Here is a 14,672-nt window from a genome sequence, read left to right on the forward strand (position 1 = left end):
TACATGTGCACACGGAACCTAGCTAGCACAACTGGAGTGGGCAGTTGGTGAGACATTCATTCCATTATGATGAGATATTTCTTTAGTCTTGTGGTGGGGAGCCTAGCAGGCCAGCACCACAGAGGGGTCTGTCAGACCAGCGATGTACGGTCGACAGACAGACAGACAGATGGACAGACAGACAGATGGACACACAGACAGACAGGCTGATCGTCAGTCAAACAGATGGACAGACAGACATACAGAACGACAATTTAGGCAGCTGGACATGATTGTAGTCAAGGGAGAGATGTTGTCATAATCTGGGGAGGGTTAGGGTCCTCTGGCTCATTCATCCTCTCCCTGCCTTCCCCTCCCCTCGACCCCACATGGACCAATAGCCTCTCATTTCTCCATGAGTGACAGCTGGATGATACGCTGTAGCTCCTCCTCTTCCTGCCTCCTGCGCCGATCCGCCTCTTCCTGCTCGCGTGCCGATATCTCCATGGCAATGCGAAGCTGCTCGTCATAGCTGGAGGGAGTCTTCTTGGTGGGGGTGGAGCAGCGGCTGTGTGGGCGGGGCTTGTGCTGGGGGGTCCTGCATGGGGTTGACATGTTATGTGTAGGAGAGAAATATAGTCACCCAGTTACACACGCACACATTTTACAGTAGGAGAAAGAGAGAGAGCGGGGACTAAAACAACAGAGATAGATGGACTAGCTCAGCCAGAGTCAACAGTCACATTGTGTGCTGTGAAAGCAGGAAGCTCTCTTGTCTCTGATACACTGGAGATTTCTGCCTAAAACCAACACTGGCAAAGAAGTGGATGGTTAGATGGAGAGAGCAGGAGAGGAAAGGAGAGGAGTGGGTATGGGGGGAAAGAGGGACAATGAGAGAACAAATAAAGAGGTGGAAGGAGGAAATGGAGGGAAAGGACGAACACTAACCGTTCCAGACGACTGGGGTCACAGGAAAGGGGTTGTGCTCCTGGCTTGCTATTGGCCAGGGCCTCCCAGATGGTCACCTAGACAGGACAGACAGGAAGTGGAGAGTCACAACAGGAAGTTGATGAAAACAGACACAGGAACATTCTCTCTAGACTTGCACCTAGCTAGACAGCGATTCATTTCTATAACTAACTTCAGTTTTGAATGAAGCAGAGTGTGTTCCATGAGCCCATCCTACCTGGTCATACTCTGTCCCCACTTCAAGGAGACTCTGCTGGATGGCAAACTGCAGCAGATCCTCCTCCTCCTCCCGGATGCCCTCCCTCTGTTTGCCCCCAAGAACACTGTAGCCCTGGGGGGGATCGAACACGCAGGGGGGAATCTCCCCCCCTCGGCATGACGCTGGGGGGCACACATGAACACATCAGGGGGAAGTGGGCTCCGTGTCAGGGATACGGACGCTGTAGGGAGCGTGGGGTGTGTGTGCGGTGTGTGTGGGGTGTGTGTGGAGTGTGCGTGTGGTGGGGGTGTTCTCACTGGTGGAACTGGAGCTGGAGACACTGGAGGCGTCGCTGCCTGGGGAGGGTGTGTCTATCCGGGGGGGGTCCTTCTGCCCCTCCCCCTCTGAATCGGCTTCCCCCCGCCCCGTCACCGCCCCCTCCTCACAGCCGTTCAGGTTGCCGAAGGTGATCCGGGCGTTTAGGATGTGGTAGATGGGGATCTCTGGATGGAGGGATGGAACAGAAAGGGAAAGTGACTCCTGGAAACGTGGCACGGAAGTGGGTGTTGACGAATGTGACCGTTCAAAGCCATTTGAAGTCTCTCTGTCTGTCCTTCTATAAATATATCTTTCTATCTCCCGTCTCACCTATCTTGACAGGGAAGCCTGGGGGCAAACGCAGGGTGATGAAGTCACGGAGCTTGGCGAATAGAGCGTTGGATATGGCCATGAGGTCAATGATTGGTGCCACCTGCTCAGCCAATGAGAGCGGATGGGACTCACACAGCCACAGCTTGGCCTTGAACCTGAAAAGAGACACACACACACAGCGCACACACACACAGCGCCACACACACACACACACACACACACACAGCGCACACACAAACACAGCGCACACACACACACAGCGCCACACACACACACAGCACACACACACACAGCGCACACACACACACACACAGCGCACACACACACACAGCGCACACACACATTTATGTTTCACCCTAAAAGCATTCTTGTTCCATCACCAAAAAATAATGAGACAAGAAGTCCTGGGTGTAAACACCGTTTTTATAGCTCCTGTCCAGAATATATTAGCTTAACAACTGTCCCTCAAGCACTTAGACCGGGTTTTCTCTCCAGCCAATCAATGTTTGCTATTTGCACTCATAAATAATGACTGGTGATGAGTATGAGATAAAGTTGCACTGATGTCCAGCAATTTATCTGTAGAGCAGTGATCAAGATACGTAGATAAAATATATATATTTATCTGTATCAAATGAAGTATATATTTATCTGTATCAAATAGCCCCAGCTGTGTCTTTCTGTGTGTCTTTCTGTGTGTGTGTGTGTGTGAATGTCACCTCTGGGTCTTGGTAGTGAGTTGGCAGGGGTGGCCGATATCTCTGGTGCCCAGGGTCAGACTGGGATTGAAATACTCCTCGGCCGTCAAGGCCGTGGGGTTGGTCACAGCAGGACACGGCATCTGAGTCACCAGGGCCTTTGAGGGTTAGAAGAGAGAGAGGTTGATGAGACGAAAAAAAGATGTGGTAGAGAGAGAGATACAATGAGACAGACTGAGAGAGCCAGTGAGTGAGCCAGTGGGAGAGAGGGAGACAGAGAGTCAATGACGAAGGGAGGGAGGAAGGAAAGAGACGGTTCGCCGGCGGAAGCCAATTAAAATGGTGATCAGCATCTTAAAAGACCAGCTCCCAAGCCAGGGAGCCTGCCGCGGCCAGCCTGTAAATATCAGCCGGCAGTAAAGACTTCCAATTTATGCCTTCATCTCAGCTGCGTGGGGGACAGAGATGAAGAGTAAGGATGGTGATGATGAAGAGGAGGAGGAGAATAATAATAAAAGAATCAGTGGGGTTGTTGGGCCTCCTCACCCCGTTATTAGGGCCCATATGTTGCTCCGCTATGCCTAAGAAGGACTGCAGAGGAGTCTTACCACCTGTAGGGAGAGAGAGAGAGAGTCAACACCACTGACACTACATATTGGTACACGCTTCTAAAATATGCAGGACCCAAAGATGAACAGGTCAGCTGAAGGCAAGAAGGTTGACCCACCTTTAGGCTTGGCCTTATTCTGGTCCGAGAGGTGGTCAGTCCTGGTCCTGGTGACCAGCTCCACGTTAGACGCTCCGTACACCTGGAGGACAGGGACAGAGCAGGACAGACAGACAGACAGACAGACAGACAGACAGACAGACAGACAGACAGACAGACAGACAGATAGACAGACAGACAGACAGGCAGAAAGACAAACAGAAAGAGTATCAGTCACAATAAGTGGCATGTCGCTGAGTATAAACTGAGAACAAGGTCATGGCTAGTGGAGAACAGAAGTTCATCCATCACGCCAGAGCGACGCTACGGAAATGACAATGATGTGCAGCAGCCTGTCCCTCGTGAGCTACCTTGGCTTCATATCCGTTCACCATCTCCGTCTTCTCGCTCCGCCAGCCCAGGATGCCTGTCTTATTCCTGAACACACACACCCCCCACCCCCCGCCACACACATCAGATATACACACCAAATCAACAGGCACACACACACACACACACAGCATATTAATATCCCATTGAGCTCAGGGACAGGCAGAATTGTTGCGTCCAGGTGGAGGCAAGAAGAAAAGGTCCTAACCCCGGGAGCTGTTCCTATCAGATCCGTGTCTATCACAGCCTTGTCTGTCACTGGTTACTGGGACACAGGCCAGCTCCAGCTCTCTAAGCTGGAGATGAGGGCAGACTCGATTCACTAGAGTATCACTTCTGTATTCATAACTGGATTACTGGCATGTCTACAAGCTAGCTGACTGTGCCAAAGCTACAGAGGTGACACTAAATAAGCAGGAAGAGATGATTGTACAACCCCCTCTACAACCCCTCTCAACATCTCCCTATCTCTCTCTCTCTCTCCCTCTCTCCCTCCCTCCCTCCCTCCCTCTCTCTCTCTCTCTCTCCCTCCCTCCCTCCCTCCCTCCCTCCCTCCCTCCCTCCCTCCCTCCCTCCCTCCCTCCCTCCCTCCCTCCCTCCCTCCCTCCCTCCCCTCTCTCTCCCTCCCTCCCTCCCTCCCTCCCTCCCTCCCTCCCTCCCTCCCTCCCTCCCTCCCTCGTTAATGTCTATTTCTACTTCTCCTCCTCTCTCCCCCCTTACTTCTTCCCATGGACACCTTTCTCTCCCTCTTCCTGTCTGCCCCCCGTCTCTCTCTATTCAGCCCTCTGATCCAGACACCTGAGCTGCTCCAGGTGTGCCCAGCTGCTGTCCTCATCGACACTGCTCTGTCACCCTCCCTCCCTCCCTCCCTCCCTCCCTCCCTCCCTCCCTCCCTCCCTCCCTCCCTCCCTCCCTCCCTCCTCCCTCGCTGACTCTTTCCTCTTTATCGCTGGCCACACTTGCCATGACCTCCTTTCAATTTGACACGCCTTCAACACGGCACACTCTCCTCCCTCCTCTTTCTCTCCTTCCCTTTTCCCACTTGCACCTTGCATCTACCAATGACTCCTCTTTTCAAACTCTGGTACCCCCCCCCCCACTCTCCCTTTTCCTTCGCTCCCCTCCCCCAGTCTCTCACCTTTCAAAGGCAATGTTCTTGGTGTCCAGCTGGGTGGTGACCACGGCAGCAGACAGCCGCCCTGCTACCTGCTCCTCGCTGGGCTGCAGTGCCCCCAGCAGGCCAAGGCTGGTACTGCAGCCGCCGCTGCCACCGCCACCTCCCCCGCCGCCAGGTGAGGGCGCTGTGAGCGAGGACACACACAGGGTCTCACAAAACACCAGCTGTCTGTCATGGTCCACCTCCATGACCTCCGCACTGGAATCTGCTGGAGAGAGGAACAAATGGAGAGGAGCCAGTCAAGCTGGCAAGAGGAAGTGACATCACAGCGACGTCGCGGCACACAGTCACAGAACAGGAAGTTATAGGGAGGCTGAACAATGAGAGGGACGGAAGGAGAGGAGGAAGAAAGGAGGACGGGTAGGAAGGAAAGAAGTCCTGTGAAAACAGGAGAACAGAGAGGGACGCTGAATCCCCCTCCCCCCAACCTCCCTTTGACCTCTGACCTTGGCCCCGGAAAATGAAGCTGCGGTTTCCTCTCTGCCAGGTCATCTGTTCGAAGCCCATCAAGGTGGTGTCTATACGCAAGCACTGGCCACTCTTCCACACGCGGTAGGTATCGCTGGGGCAGATACGCGACACCAAGGGCACTGTGTTCCGAACACACACACACACACATTACAGTAATATAACAAATGACCGCCACTTCACCCACATATAATTCACGAAGTTAGTAAGCCTCTGCCATGCAGTTTGACAGGAAGAGAGCAGGGCTTTCAAACACTGTTAATAGGAAGATAATAACATAACAGATGACTTACCCCAGCTAGTAAACTCCCACTTCATCTCAACATAGAAGTCCTGGGCCTGAGAGAGAGAGAGACAGAGAGAGAGAGAGAGAGAGAGAGAGAGAGAGAGAGAGAGAGAGAGAGAGAGAGAGAGAGAGAGAGAGAGAGAGAGAGAGGACAGGAGAGTAGAGTGGGGGAAGGCACCCCCAGAGGCCGGAAGAAAAGCAAAGGAGGATTGAGTGGGTAGATTAGTGACGGTACAAACGATGGTGTCCATCTCAGTACCACAGAAACACAGAAGGAGGAGAGGGGTTCATAAAAGAACACTGATGAAGAGACTTTATAAGGCTAAGGATGCACACACATGTAAATGGTGTGGTTAAGCTTTTCAGCAAAGCCTTCACTGACCTGCCGCAGTCTCTCCAGCAGGACAGGGATCCCTGCCAGCCTCTTGCCAGTCCGCTGGTAGTCACGGTAATGCAGAACCAGACGCACCAGCTCTGGATCACGTGTGCTGACAGCTTCCTGGAGCACTGAGAGATAGAGACAGAAAAATAGGGAGTTATATAACGAGACAGCGACAGTGAGTATGAGTGAGTGAAAGCAAAAAAAAGACGGTGGGAGTGAAAAAAGCACATCAACCCCCCCGCCCTCCCGCCCCCCCCCCCACCAAGAGTATAATAACAACCCCTCCCAAAGACAAACACACATCCACACACACACACATCCACACACACACACATCCACACACACACACACATCCACACACACACACATCCACACACACACACTCCCTCCAGCAGGGCTCTCACCGGTCCAGCCGTTGCGGTTCTGCTTGCTGACGTCAGCCCCGTGCAGGAGAAGCAGACGGGCGCACTCCAGGTGACCCAGGGTCACGGCCAGGTGCAGGGGGGTCCTGCCCCGGGGGTCCAGGGCCTCCAGATCCACCTGGGGAGGGATGGGAGGGGGGCAGATGGGGGGACAGAGAATCACGACCATTTAACATCTGATGCCCAAAGCACATCTGCTCTTCTGTCATTGTCAGCTTCGATGGAGGGCAGAGAGGCAGCGTCGAGGCTGAGGCAGAGAGGCAGTGTCGAGGCTGAGGCAGAAGGAAAGTCTGGGAGGTGTGAAGAGAGTGACAGGTGGGAGAGAGACAGGTGATAATTGAGCCATCGCACCCTCATATGAATAACAACCGGCCGACAGCGTGCTGAGTGTTTGTGTGTTCTACTGTAACCTGCATGGCAACTGCACGTCTGCCTCACAGGTTAATCTGAGATATGTCAGATGATTTTTCTTACGTATTACGGAGTTAGCCGAGTTAGCCGAACCAATTCTATCTCTTTCCCAGAGACACTGACTGGCTGGCTGACTAACAGGCTGTCTGACTGGCTGGCTGACTAACAGGCTTTCTGACTGGCTAGCTGACTAACAGGCTTTCTGACTGGCTGGCTGACTAACAGGCTTTCTGAATGGCTGGAGTCCTTGTGATGTAGAACGGGGTACCCTCGGGTCATAAGGCAGACCTGAGGGACATGTATGACGGACATACAGTGTACATCTGGCTAGTGAAAGAGTTAGGAAGAGTACCATGGTTAGGATTGTTTTGTTTTGCACTCCGCAGGCTTTCTAGAGACAGGGTGAGAGGGGAATTGGGGGCAGGGGAGGGGGTAAGTGGAGGGACCGGTAAAAGGAAAATGTTGAGGAGCATTTGTAGGTAGACATGGTGACATGGGCAATCCATCCACAGTGTGCTAGGTAACCTTCTGATACAATATACAGCCATCATAGTCATCATCATAGACATTATTGTCATTATCGGTGTCATCCTCATTCATTCCTGTCGTCTTTCTCGCCATTATCATTATGGCAGTCATCCTCTCCATCATCATCACCATCATCATCCTCATCATCATCAGAGCCCAATAATCGATACCCTGTTAGGCTGCTTAGTGAAGTTGTTGGTTTTATAATGTCCTGAGTTAGGTTTTGTTCAGATTCGTACAAAGTACAGTCCATGCATAGAGAGTTGTGTTGAGGTGTTGTGTCCTCTCTCGCTCCCTAGCGGTTTTTCCTCAGCCTCTTCATTGCTATAGCGACGCCTCTGTCCCCTGCTTAGCAACACCTCCGTGGGGAGTGAGGGAGGAGAGAACAACAAGAGGAAACCACCAAGGAGAACCCCAGCTGAGGGACACAGGGAGAGAGAGATAGAAAGAGAGAGAGAGAAAGAGAGAGATCAGAGGATAAAAGAGAGAGGGACCAAGGGAGAGGGGTCGAGGGAGTGCACTTCTGCCAGCTGTGTGTAGGAGTGTGGGAGAGGGGAGGGAGGGTGGGGGCTGGGTGAGGGAGGCTGTGCAGTCAGAGGGAGGGTGGGGGCTGGGTGAGGGAGGCTGTGCAGTCAGAGGGAGGGTGGGGGCTGGGTTAGGGAGGCTGTGCAGTCAGAGGGAGGGTGGGGTGGGGGCTAGGTGAGGGAGGCTGTGCAGTCAGAGGGAGGGTGGGGTGGGGGCTAGGTGAGGGAGGCTGTGCAGTCAGAGGGAGGGTGGGGTGGGGGCTAGGTGAGGGAGGCTGTGCAGTCAGAGGGAGGGTGGGGTGGGGGCTAGGTGAGGGAGGCTGTGCAGTCAGAGGGAGGGTGGGGTGGGGGCTGGGTCACTGAGGCTGTGCAGTCAGAGGGAGGCCAGCGGAGGAGTGGTGGTGTCTCGGTGCAGAAGACACTGAGGAGCTTTGGCAGGGGAGCCACTCTGGACGGTTACTCACAAACACACAGAGAGAGAGGGACAAAGTAAATATGTGCTCTTTCATGCCAATAGAGTCCACTGAACTAGGAGAAAGTGAGAGAAAGAGAATGGTGTCAGAAAAGACCCTGTGTTACACACACTTGCAGTTACTCAACAGCTATTCTGCACGTCCAGATGATCTCCCAAACACCTCCCCGAATCTTCTGTTCACACTGGCTCACACTACTAACCCCAAGACACAGTGGCACACTTAGTCACTCACATGGAAACATTGTGCGTCAGACAAACACACACAGACACGTAGCAATACACACACATTCTCCATTATAGAGCTCCAACACTGGAACATCCAAAATGGAACCACACAGACACACGCAAAGAGTTCTACTTAGGGACGTCCCCTAGGCCCTGTATCTGTGGGACTGGAGATGCATCATGCCATAAAAGATCGCTACTCTCACCCCTCTCTTTTTCCATCACCCCATCACCACTCCATGTATCTTTCTGGTCCCTTTATCCTTCCCTCTCTTAGCTCAAGTCCCTTCCTCCCTGTTTTTCACAGCTCCCTCCATTCCGGCCTCTCCTCTCCATCCCACTCTCACCTGCCTCACTCTGCTCCCTCCATCCCTGCCTCTCCTCTCCTCTCCATCCCACTCTCACCTGCCTCACTCTGCTCCCTCCATCCCTGCCTCTCCTCTGCTCTCCATCCCATTCTCACCTGCCTCACTCTGCTCCCTCCCTCCGCTCCACTCGGCTCTCGACTCCTTTGCTCTTCCCAGTCCTCCCCATCCGTCCTTGCTGTTCTAACCTCCCTCCCTCCCCGTCTCTTCCTGTCTCAGAGGCCTGCTCAGTAGAAGCTGCATTATTGATAGACATCTCTGTCTGTGGCATCTGCTGCTGCACTCTCTCTGCTGGGGCTGTGTGTGTGTGTGTGTGTGTGTGTGAGAGAGAGCGAGAGAGAGCGGGAGAGAAGCTCTGTGCCTGTGTGTAGCGTGTGCATGTTTGCACGGCATACGTGTACCGCTGTACATGCGAGTGTGCGTGTGTGTGACTTTGCATGTGCGGCTACGCTAACACTACTTGGCAGCTACTTAGGCCAGCATCAATCTTTCATAGACACATCCGAAAGGTTTGCACCCCTGCACATGAGCATTCTCTGTCTTCTTTGTCCCCCCCCACACACTCCCCCCAGCCTCACTGACTGGCCAATCTTCCAAAAGACCTCCATGAATGATGAGGATGGTTTATTGTGTGAGTGAACACAGCATTTGAGGGGACAGCGTGGTTGTCCACACGGCTTCAACATGGCAGTTTACTAAATAAGGTCAATACAAAATAGTCCACCCGCTTGCAGATCTGATGCCCCAATCGCTGACCTACATCAGCCGATAATGAACACCTCCCTTCCTCGCTAGTGATCAATGGTGGGAATGGAACAGAGGAGAAGTGGGACTGTAAAATAAAGGAAAGTAGAGAGGCTGGAGATGAGGAGAGTGGACAGAAGAAAAGACATATAGACAGTCAGACAGTCAGACAGATATATAGACAGACAGTCAGACAGACAGACAGACATATAGACAGACATATAGACAGTCAGACAGTCAGACAGACAGATATATAGACAGACGTATAGAAAGTCAGACAGACAGACATATAGACAGTCAGACAGACAGACATAAAGACAGACAGTCAGTCAGACAGATAGATGTCCTAGAAAGTGAAAAACTGACTCTAGTCCCCAGTGTTCTCTGACTGAGACAGTTCGAGTTCCAGCCCGCACTGGAGATGATGAGGATGTCATGTTGCTTTCACTGTTGTTTAAGTTACAGAGTGACAGTGGCACACATTAGCAGACACTGCATACAATTCCATAAACAAATGATGTGAAACAAAGCTGGCCTGTTGAAAAGCATCAAAACATTATGGCGGTGTAAATGTAAAACTTTGCATGAACTAGCAGTGAGAGGAAATACAACTGTGGATGAAACCTGCCTGATTGTGTTGCATAGTCGGAATAGCAAAATATGGATTGATTTCAGTAACGGCTAACAATATTAAGGTTTGACTGTGGTTAACTAACAGGAGCTTTGAAAAGGTTGTTACTGTTTTGCTGTTTGCGTAATGTACCGGGAAGCATAATGGTTTATGGAACCTTTCATGTGGCGGTGCAACTAGACAGTAATGAAATCAGACAGCACTTCTCCTCCATCTGTGCTCATTTCATTTCCTTGCTAGGAGGAGGAGGAGGACAGTCTTCCTCTGTTGTTGGGGCAGGGGCGGGAGGGGATCTGTGCCCAGTTTATACTTCTCTGTGTCTGTCTGTCTCTCTTTTTCGGTCGCTCTCCCTAAGGTATCTCTTTCTACGACTCAAGAGTCCCAGACTCTGTTTCAACAGTATTTTTTCCTCCTATCTTTCTCTTTCTCCCTCCCTGTAAAAGCTTTCTACAAGTTAAACGAATCTAACCCAACCCTATCCCTTTCCCTGGTGACACTCCCCTGCTGTAATTAGTCTTTGGTTTCATGGAATGGAGGCGGAGAGAGAACTGAGGGAGGGAAGAAGAGAGGGAGGGGACGAGGGAAAACTCCGACTGGATAGACGAGGCAGGAGTGGAAGAGACGGGAGTGGAAGCGAGGATAGATTGAGATCTGAGGAACGAGATTGCAGGCAGGGACAGACAGATGGTACAGCACACAGACACAGGGGGCAGAAACACAAGAGAAGACTTAGAATGTGATTAGTGACTCTTGTCTCTTGGCCAGCATGATGTCATACTGTTGGAGCTGCTGAGTTAACATTAACGCAGAGCTGACAGCAATTCAAAGAGAAGAACGAAGAGAGGAAGAGAGGTCTATCTAGAGACAGGCTATCAGTCTTTAAAAGGGTCTGTTCCTGTTTCAATCAAGTCAGGACTGTATTTCTGTGTCCTTGCAGTTGTCAAGATATATGGATAGGTTGCCCTGCACTTGGTTTTTATTCCCTTCTTTGTCTCATTCTCTTTCCTTTTCTTTCTATACCCCCCTCCCTCGCTTTCTCTCTCTCTCACTGTTGTTCCATTGATAGCCGATACACAATTACACTCTGTGTGTGTGCTGGTGTAGCATTTATCTTTCCTTAGAACATTGAATAGCTCTGTACCCCATTTCTCCTGTGCTCACACTCATGGCAAACACTCTCTCAGGTTGGTCCAATATCATTGATCATGGCCTCACACTCACACACACACACTCACACACACAAACAGACACACCAGAGCACACTTTCAGTCTATAAAGTCCATCCAGTCTATAAAACTCTGTTACAGCTACTTATCAGTTCTAATAAACATTTTATCTTCTGGAACAATACCTATTTACTATATGTAAATACAGCCCTTCATTGTATTGTGATAGTCAATAAGTGATGTACTGTATATAGGAGAGCAGTATCTACCAGCACACTGCTACATCTTATTGGCACACCTGTGTTATTAGTGTTAGACACGGCTGCAAGAACAATGCAACCAATGTATGCGGCCCAGCCAATCAGGTATCACGGCAGTCCACCTGCGTCTCCCCGAACCAAAGTGTAAACACACCTCTGGAAGCCTCCTGATGAAACCAAGTGAGGGCAGAATTTATCTGTCAGCAGTCAGTAAATCACATCCAGTGGAGTGGAGGAGCTTTCTATAGCTCTAATCAGGCAGAGCTGCCCTGTCTGGGGCTGGGTGGAGGGCTGGAGGGAGGGGTGGAGGGCTGGAGGGAGGGCTGGAAGGAGGGAGGCCAGGACTGAATCAACTTCAGCATTATACAGACTGTATACAGTTGGACACATTCTGTATATCACAATGCAAGATGGGGCTGGGCAGAACAGGGCGAGGTAGGGCAGGGTAGAGCTGGGTCTGGCCAGGGTGTGGTATGGAGGAACTGGTGAAGGGAAGGGTCGGGCGGAGAAGGACTTATTGGGTCTGCCAATAGCCAACTGTTGATTTATTTGGGGCATATTCAAAGCATGATTAAGATTAGGGATGTCAAATATGAAGAACTTGCCATTTAAATCAACAATCAATGTAATTGTTAACTATATTTCAATATGTGATTCATTCAGAAATAAAAACAATGTACATATTGTTATAACATGGTTTATAATAATTGTTACTTGATCAGTCTAACCAGTCAAATTGTGAATGATTAAGTAATCGATTCATTATTAGCACTTCAAGTAGGGACAGACCAGACTGTATATAATGGAGAACCAAGGGTATGTGGGTGGAGGATGTGTGCAACTTATTTATTTTCTGGGAGAATGACTTTATGCAAATATGGAATGATATCTGTTGGATATACAGTGGAAGTATGCAAATTGAATTCAGTCTATTGAACGATCAACTCAAAAACCCAACAGGTAAAAGGGAAATACGAAACAAACAAACGGTGTAAACACACACACACACACACGATAGAATGTTTATATGACATGGGACTTAGAAGAAGAAATATTTAAATCTAATGTCATTGCCAACTCACCTTTACAAAACGTAACACCCCTTTTCTACCCATTCCTAGCCTATAACATTGTAGTCTTTCTACACACAGAGCTGAACACAGACAGATTATAGAGACCTAATCATGGCAACCTTACTTTTGTAAGCATGCAAATGCACCTGAAAAACTGTGCTTTTGAATATCACTGGGAGAAGTCTTCAACAGCTGCATGGAGCTATTTGTGGCTGCTAAACTGCAAGGTTCTCTTATGTAATATGAAGCAACATAGCAAAATGATTTACCCATGTTACACCATCACAAGCAAGCCAAAATCCCATGATTCAACAGAACATTCCTACAAAATAAAGATGCATGTTCTTATTTATTTTTTATGATAAATGTACACACCATTTTTAAAAAAAATATCTACTCATTCCACAGCCTTCTACATGCCCAGTGTATTTATCGCCCACATGCTTTATGCATTGTCTCTTTATTCAGGAATGAGGTGGGCTGGAGTGTATAGCCTTTACTGCACGCAATCACAAGGCACACCTCATACACTCATTGTAAAAATGCCATCCCTTGATGAATGCTGCCTCTAACTGACTCATTTAGACATCACTGCATCCTGAGAAGTCCTCTCCCAAAAATCTGCGTTGTAAGTTTTGGGGATGCTCTGTTGCGAATATGACATCATGGAATTATGGCAAAGCCAGTGGGAGAAACATTTTCCGACTCTAACTCAAAGAAACAGCAGCTAATACTTTGAAAAGGATGCCTCTGTAGACCGTGGAGAAACATCGGTGTTTTACAGTCTCTATTTCATCATCAATCCCATACCTTCATCAATATCTCTCCCTTCCACCTTTTAAGTCGAACTGTGACTCATTGCTGGTACCATAACCTCAACCTAGAACACTGGTACACGGCACGACCCACCCTAAAGACGTGTGTATGTTGCCGTGTAGGCTAATCCTCACCTGCTCGTCTGCTGAGAGCTCTTTCTCAAGCTGCCGATGCTTGTTGTGCCACACTAAATAGTGGATAACATAACGATTCTTTTCCGGAGTTTTCTTTGAAGAAATCATCCTCGGTTCATAGTTCGCCGCCGTCACTCAGTTATTGTTGTTTGTCTCACTTTCAAATTGACTATTTGTTCATGTCGCGTTATCGTGACAAGACGTTTCCTAGGCGCACTATGAAAATTGGATTAACATGTCTCTTACATCCAATAATATATAGGCTATGTATAAAAAAAAACATTACAGGCATATTGGCAACTCTACAACCGAACTCGGAATGGCACGTTTCATATCTAGCCTACCTATCATGCCTCTGGCTCTCTTCTCCATTGAATAGACTGTCTCAAATGTACTCTACTCCCATTTCTGCAACGATGAGTGAGAGAGGTGCACTTGCACTGTTGCGATGAGTTAGTGATGACAATCCGCAATGAAATGTAAGCAAACCTTAGCCAATCAGATGTAGAGGATGGTACTGAGCGCGCTGTGGCTCCTTATGATATTATAAGCCATGGATTTGACCATCGTCCATTGGACGATGCTTTCTATTTATTTCAAATTGTGCGTCAATTAAAACATCGTATTATTTTTATTACTACTCATTATTAGTAGTAGTATTATCATAGTGTGCTGTTTTGGGCGATAGTTACACTTCAGTGCAGCGGTGGATAGCCTACACCAATATTAGTATAATCCAAATTGTTTATTCACAGTCTGTTCATTCAAAATGTTTTTGTACTTTGTGTTTTTGTATCTTTTCTTTCTTATCTCGGGTTTTAGGGCCGCAATTCAGGCTATATGCAATGACTACGTTTTCCCTAAAGCCATATAATAAAAGTAAAATGTCATAAAATGCATATGCCACGATGTAGCCTACGTGTGTGGAATGGCAACAAGATCGCAAGCTTGCTCAATGTAATTTTCCTTGCGCTACCTATTCCCACAGGCATT

General features: G+C 49.4%; 1 protein-coding gene across 2 annotated transcripts; it reads right to left on the minus strand.

Annotated features, from left to right (window-relative positions):
• Window positions 1-14,106, minus strand: ankrd13b (ankyrin repeat domain 13B). Of its 2 annotated transcripts, none has more exons than XM_047036437.1 (15): window positions 13,680-14,106; window positions 6,310-6,445; window positions 5,906-6,030; window positions 5,531-5,576; window positions 5,216-5,359; window positions 4,731-4,974; window positions 3,574-3,640; window positions 3,224-3,305; window positions 3,043-3,107; window positions 2,518-2,654; window positions 1,796-1,953; window positions 1,465-1,650; window positions 1,166-1,329; window positions 928-1,004; window positions 1-577 (listed from the first exon to the last, which is right to left on the minus strand). In XM_047036437.1, the coding sequence occupies exons 1-15, from the start codon at window positions 13,785-13,787 to the stop codon at window positions 385-387; spliced, it is 1,932 nt and encodes a 643-aa protein (XP_046892393.1). In that variant the 5' UTR covers window positions 13,788-14,106; the 3' UTR covers window positions 1-384. The 2 variants fall into 2 exon arrangements, with proteins under 2 accessions (XP_046892393.1, XP_046892392.1); XM_047036436.1 differs by having other exon boundaries at window positions 4,731-4,977.
• Between the last annotated feature and the right edge of the window lie 566 nt (window positions 14,107-14,672).

This window comes from Hypomesus transpacificus, chromosome 15, assembly GCF_021917145.1.
Source record: "Hypomesus transpacificus isolate Combined female chromosome 15, fHypTra1, whole genome shotgun sequence".
NCBI lineage: Eukaryota > Metazoa > Chordata > Actinopteri > Osmeriformes > Osmeridae > Hypomesus > Hypomesus transpacificus.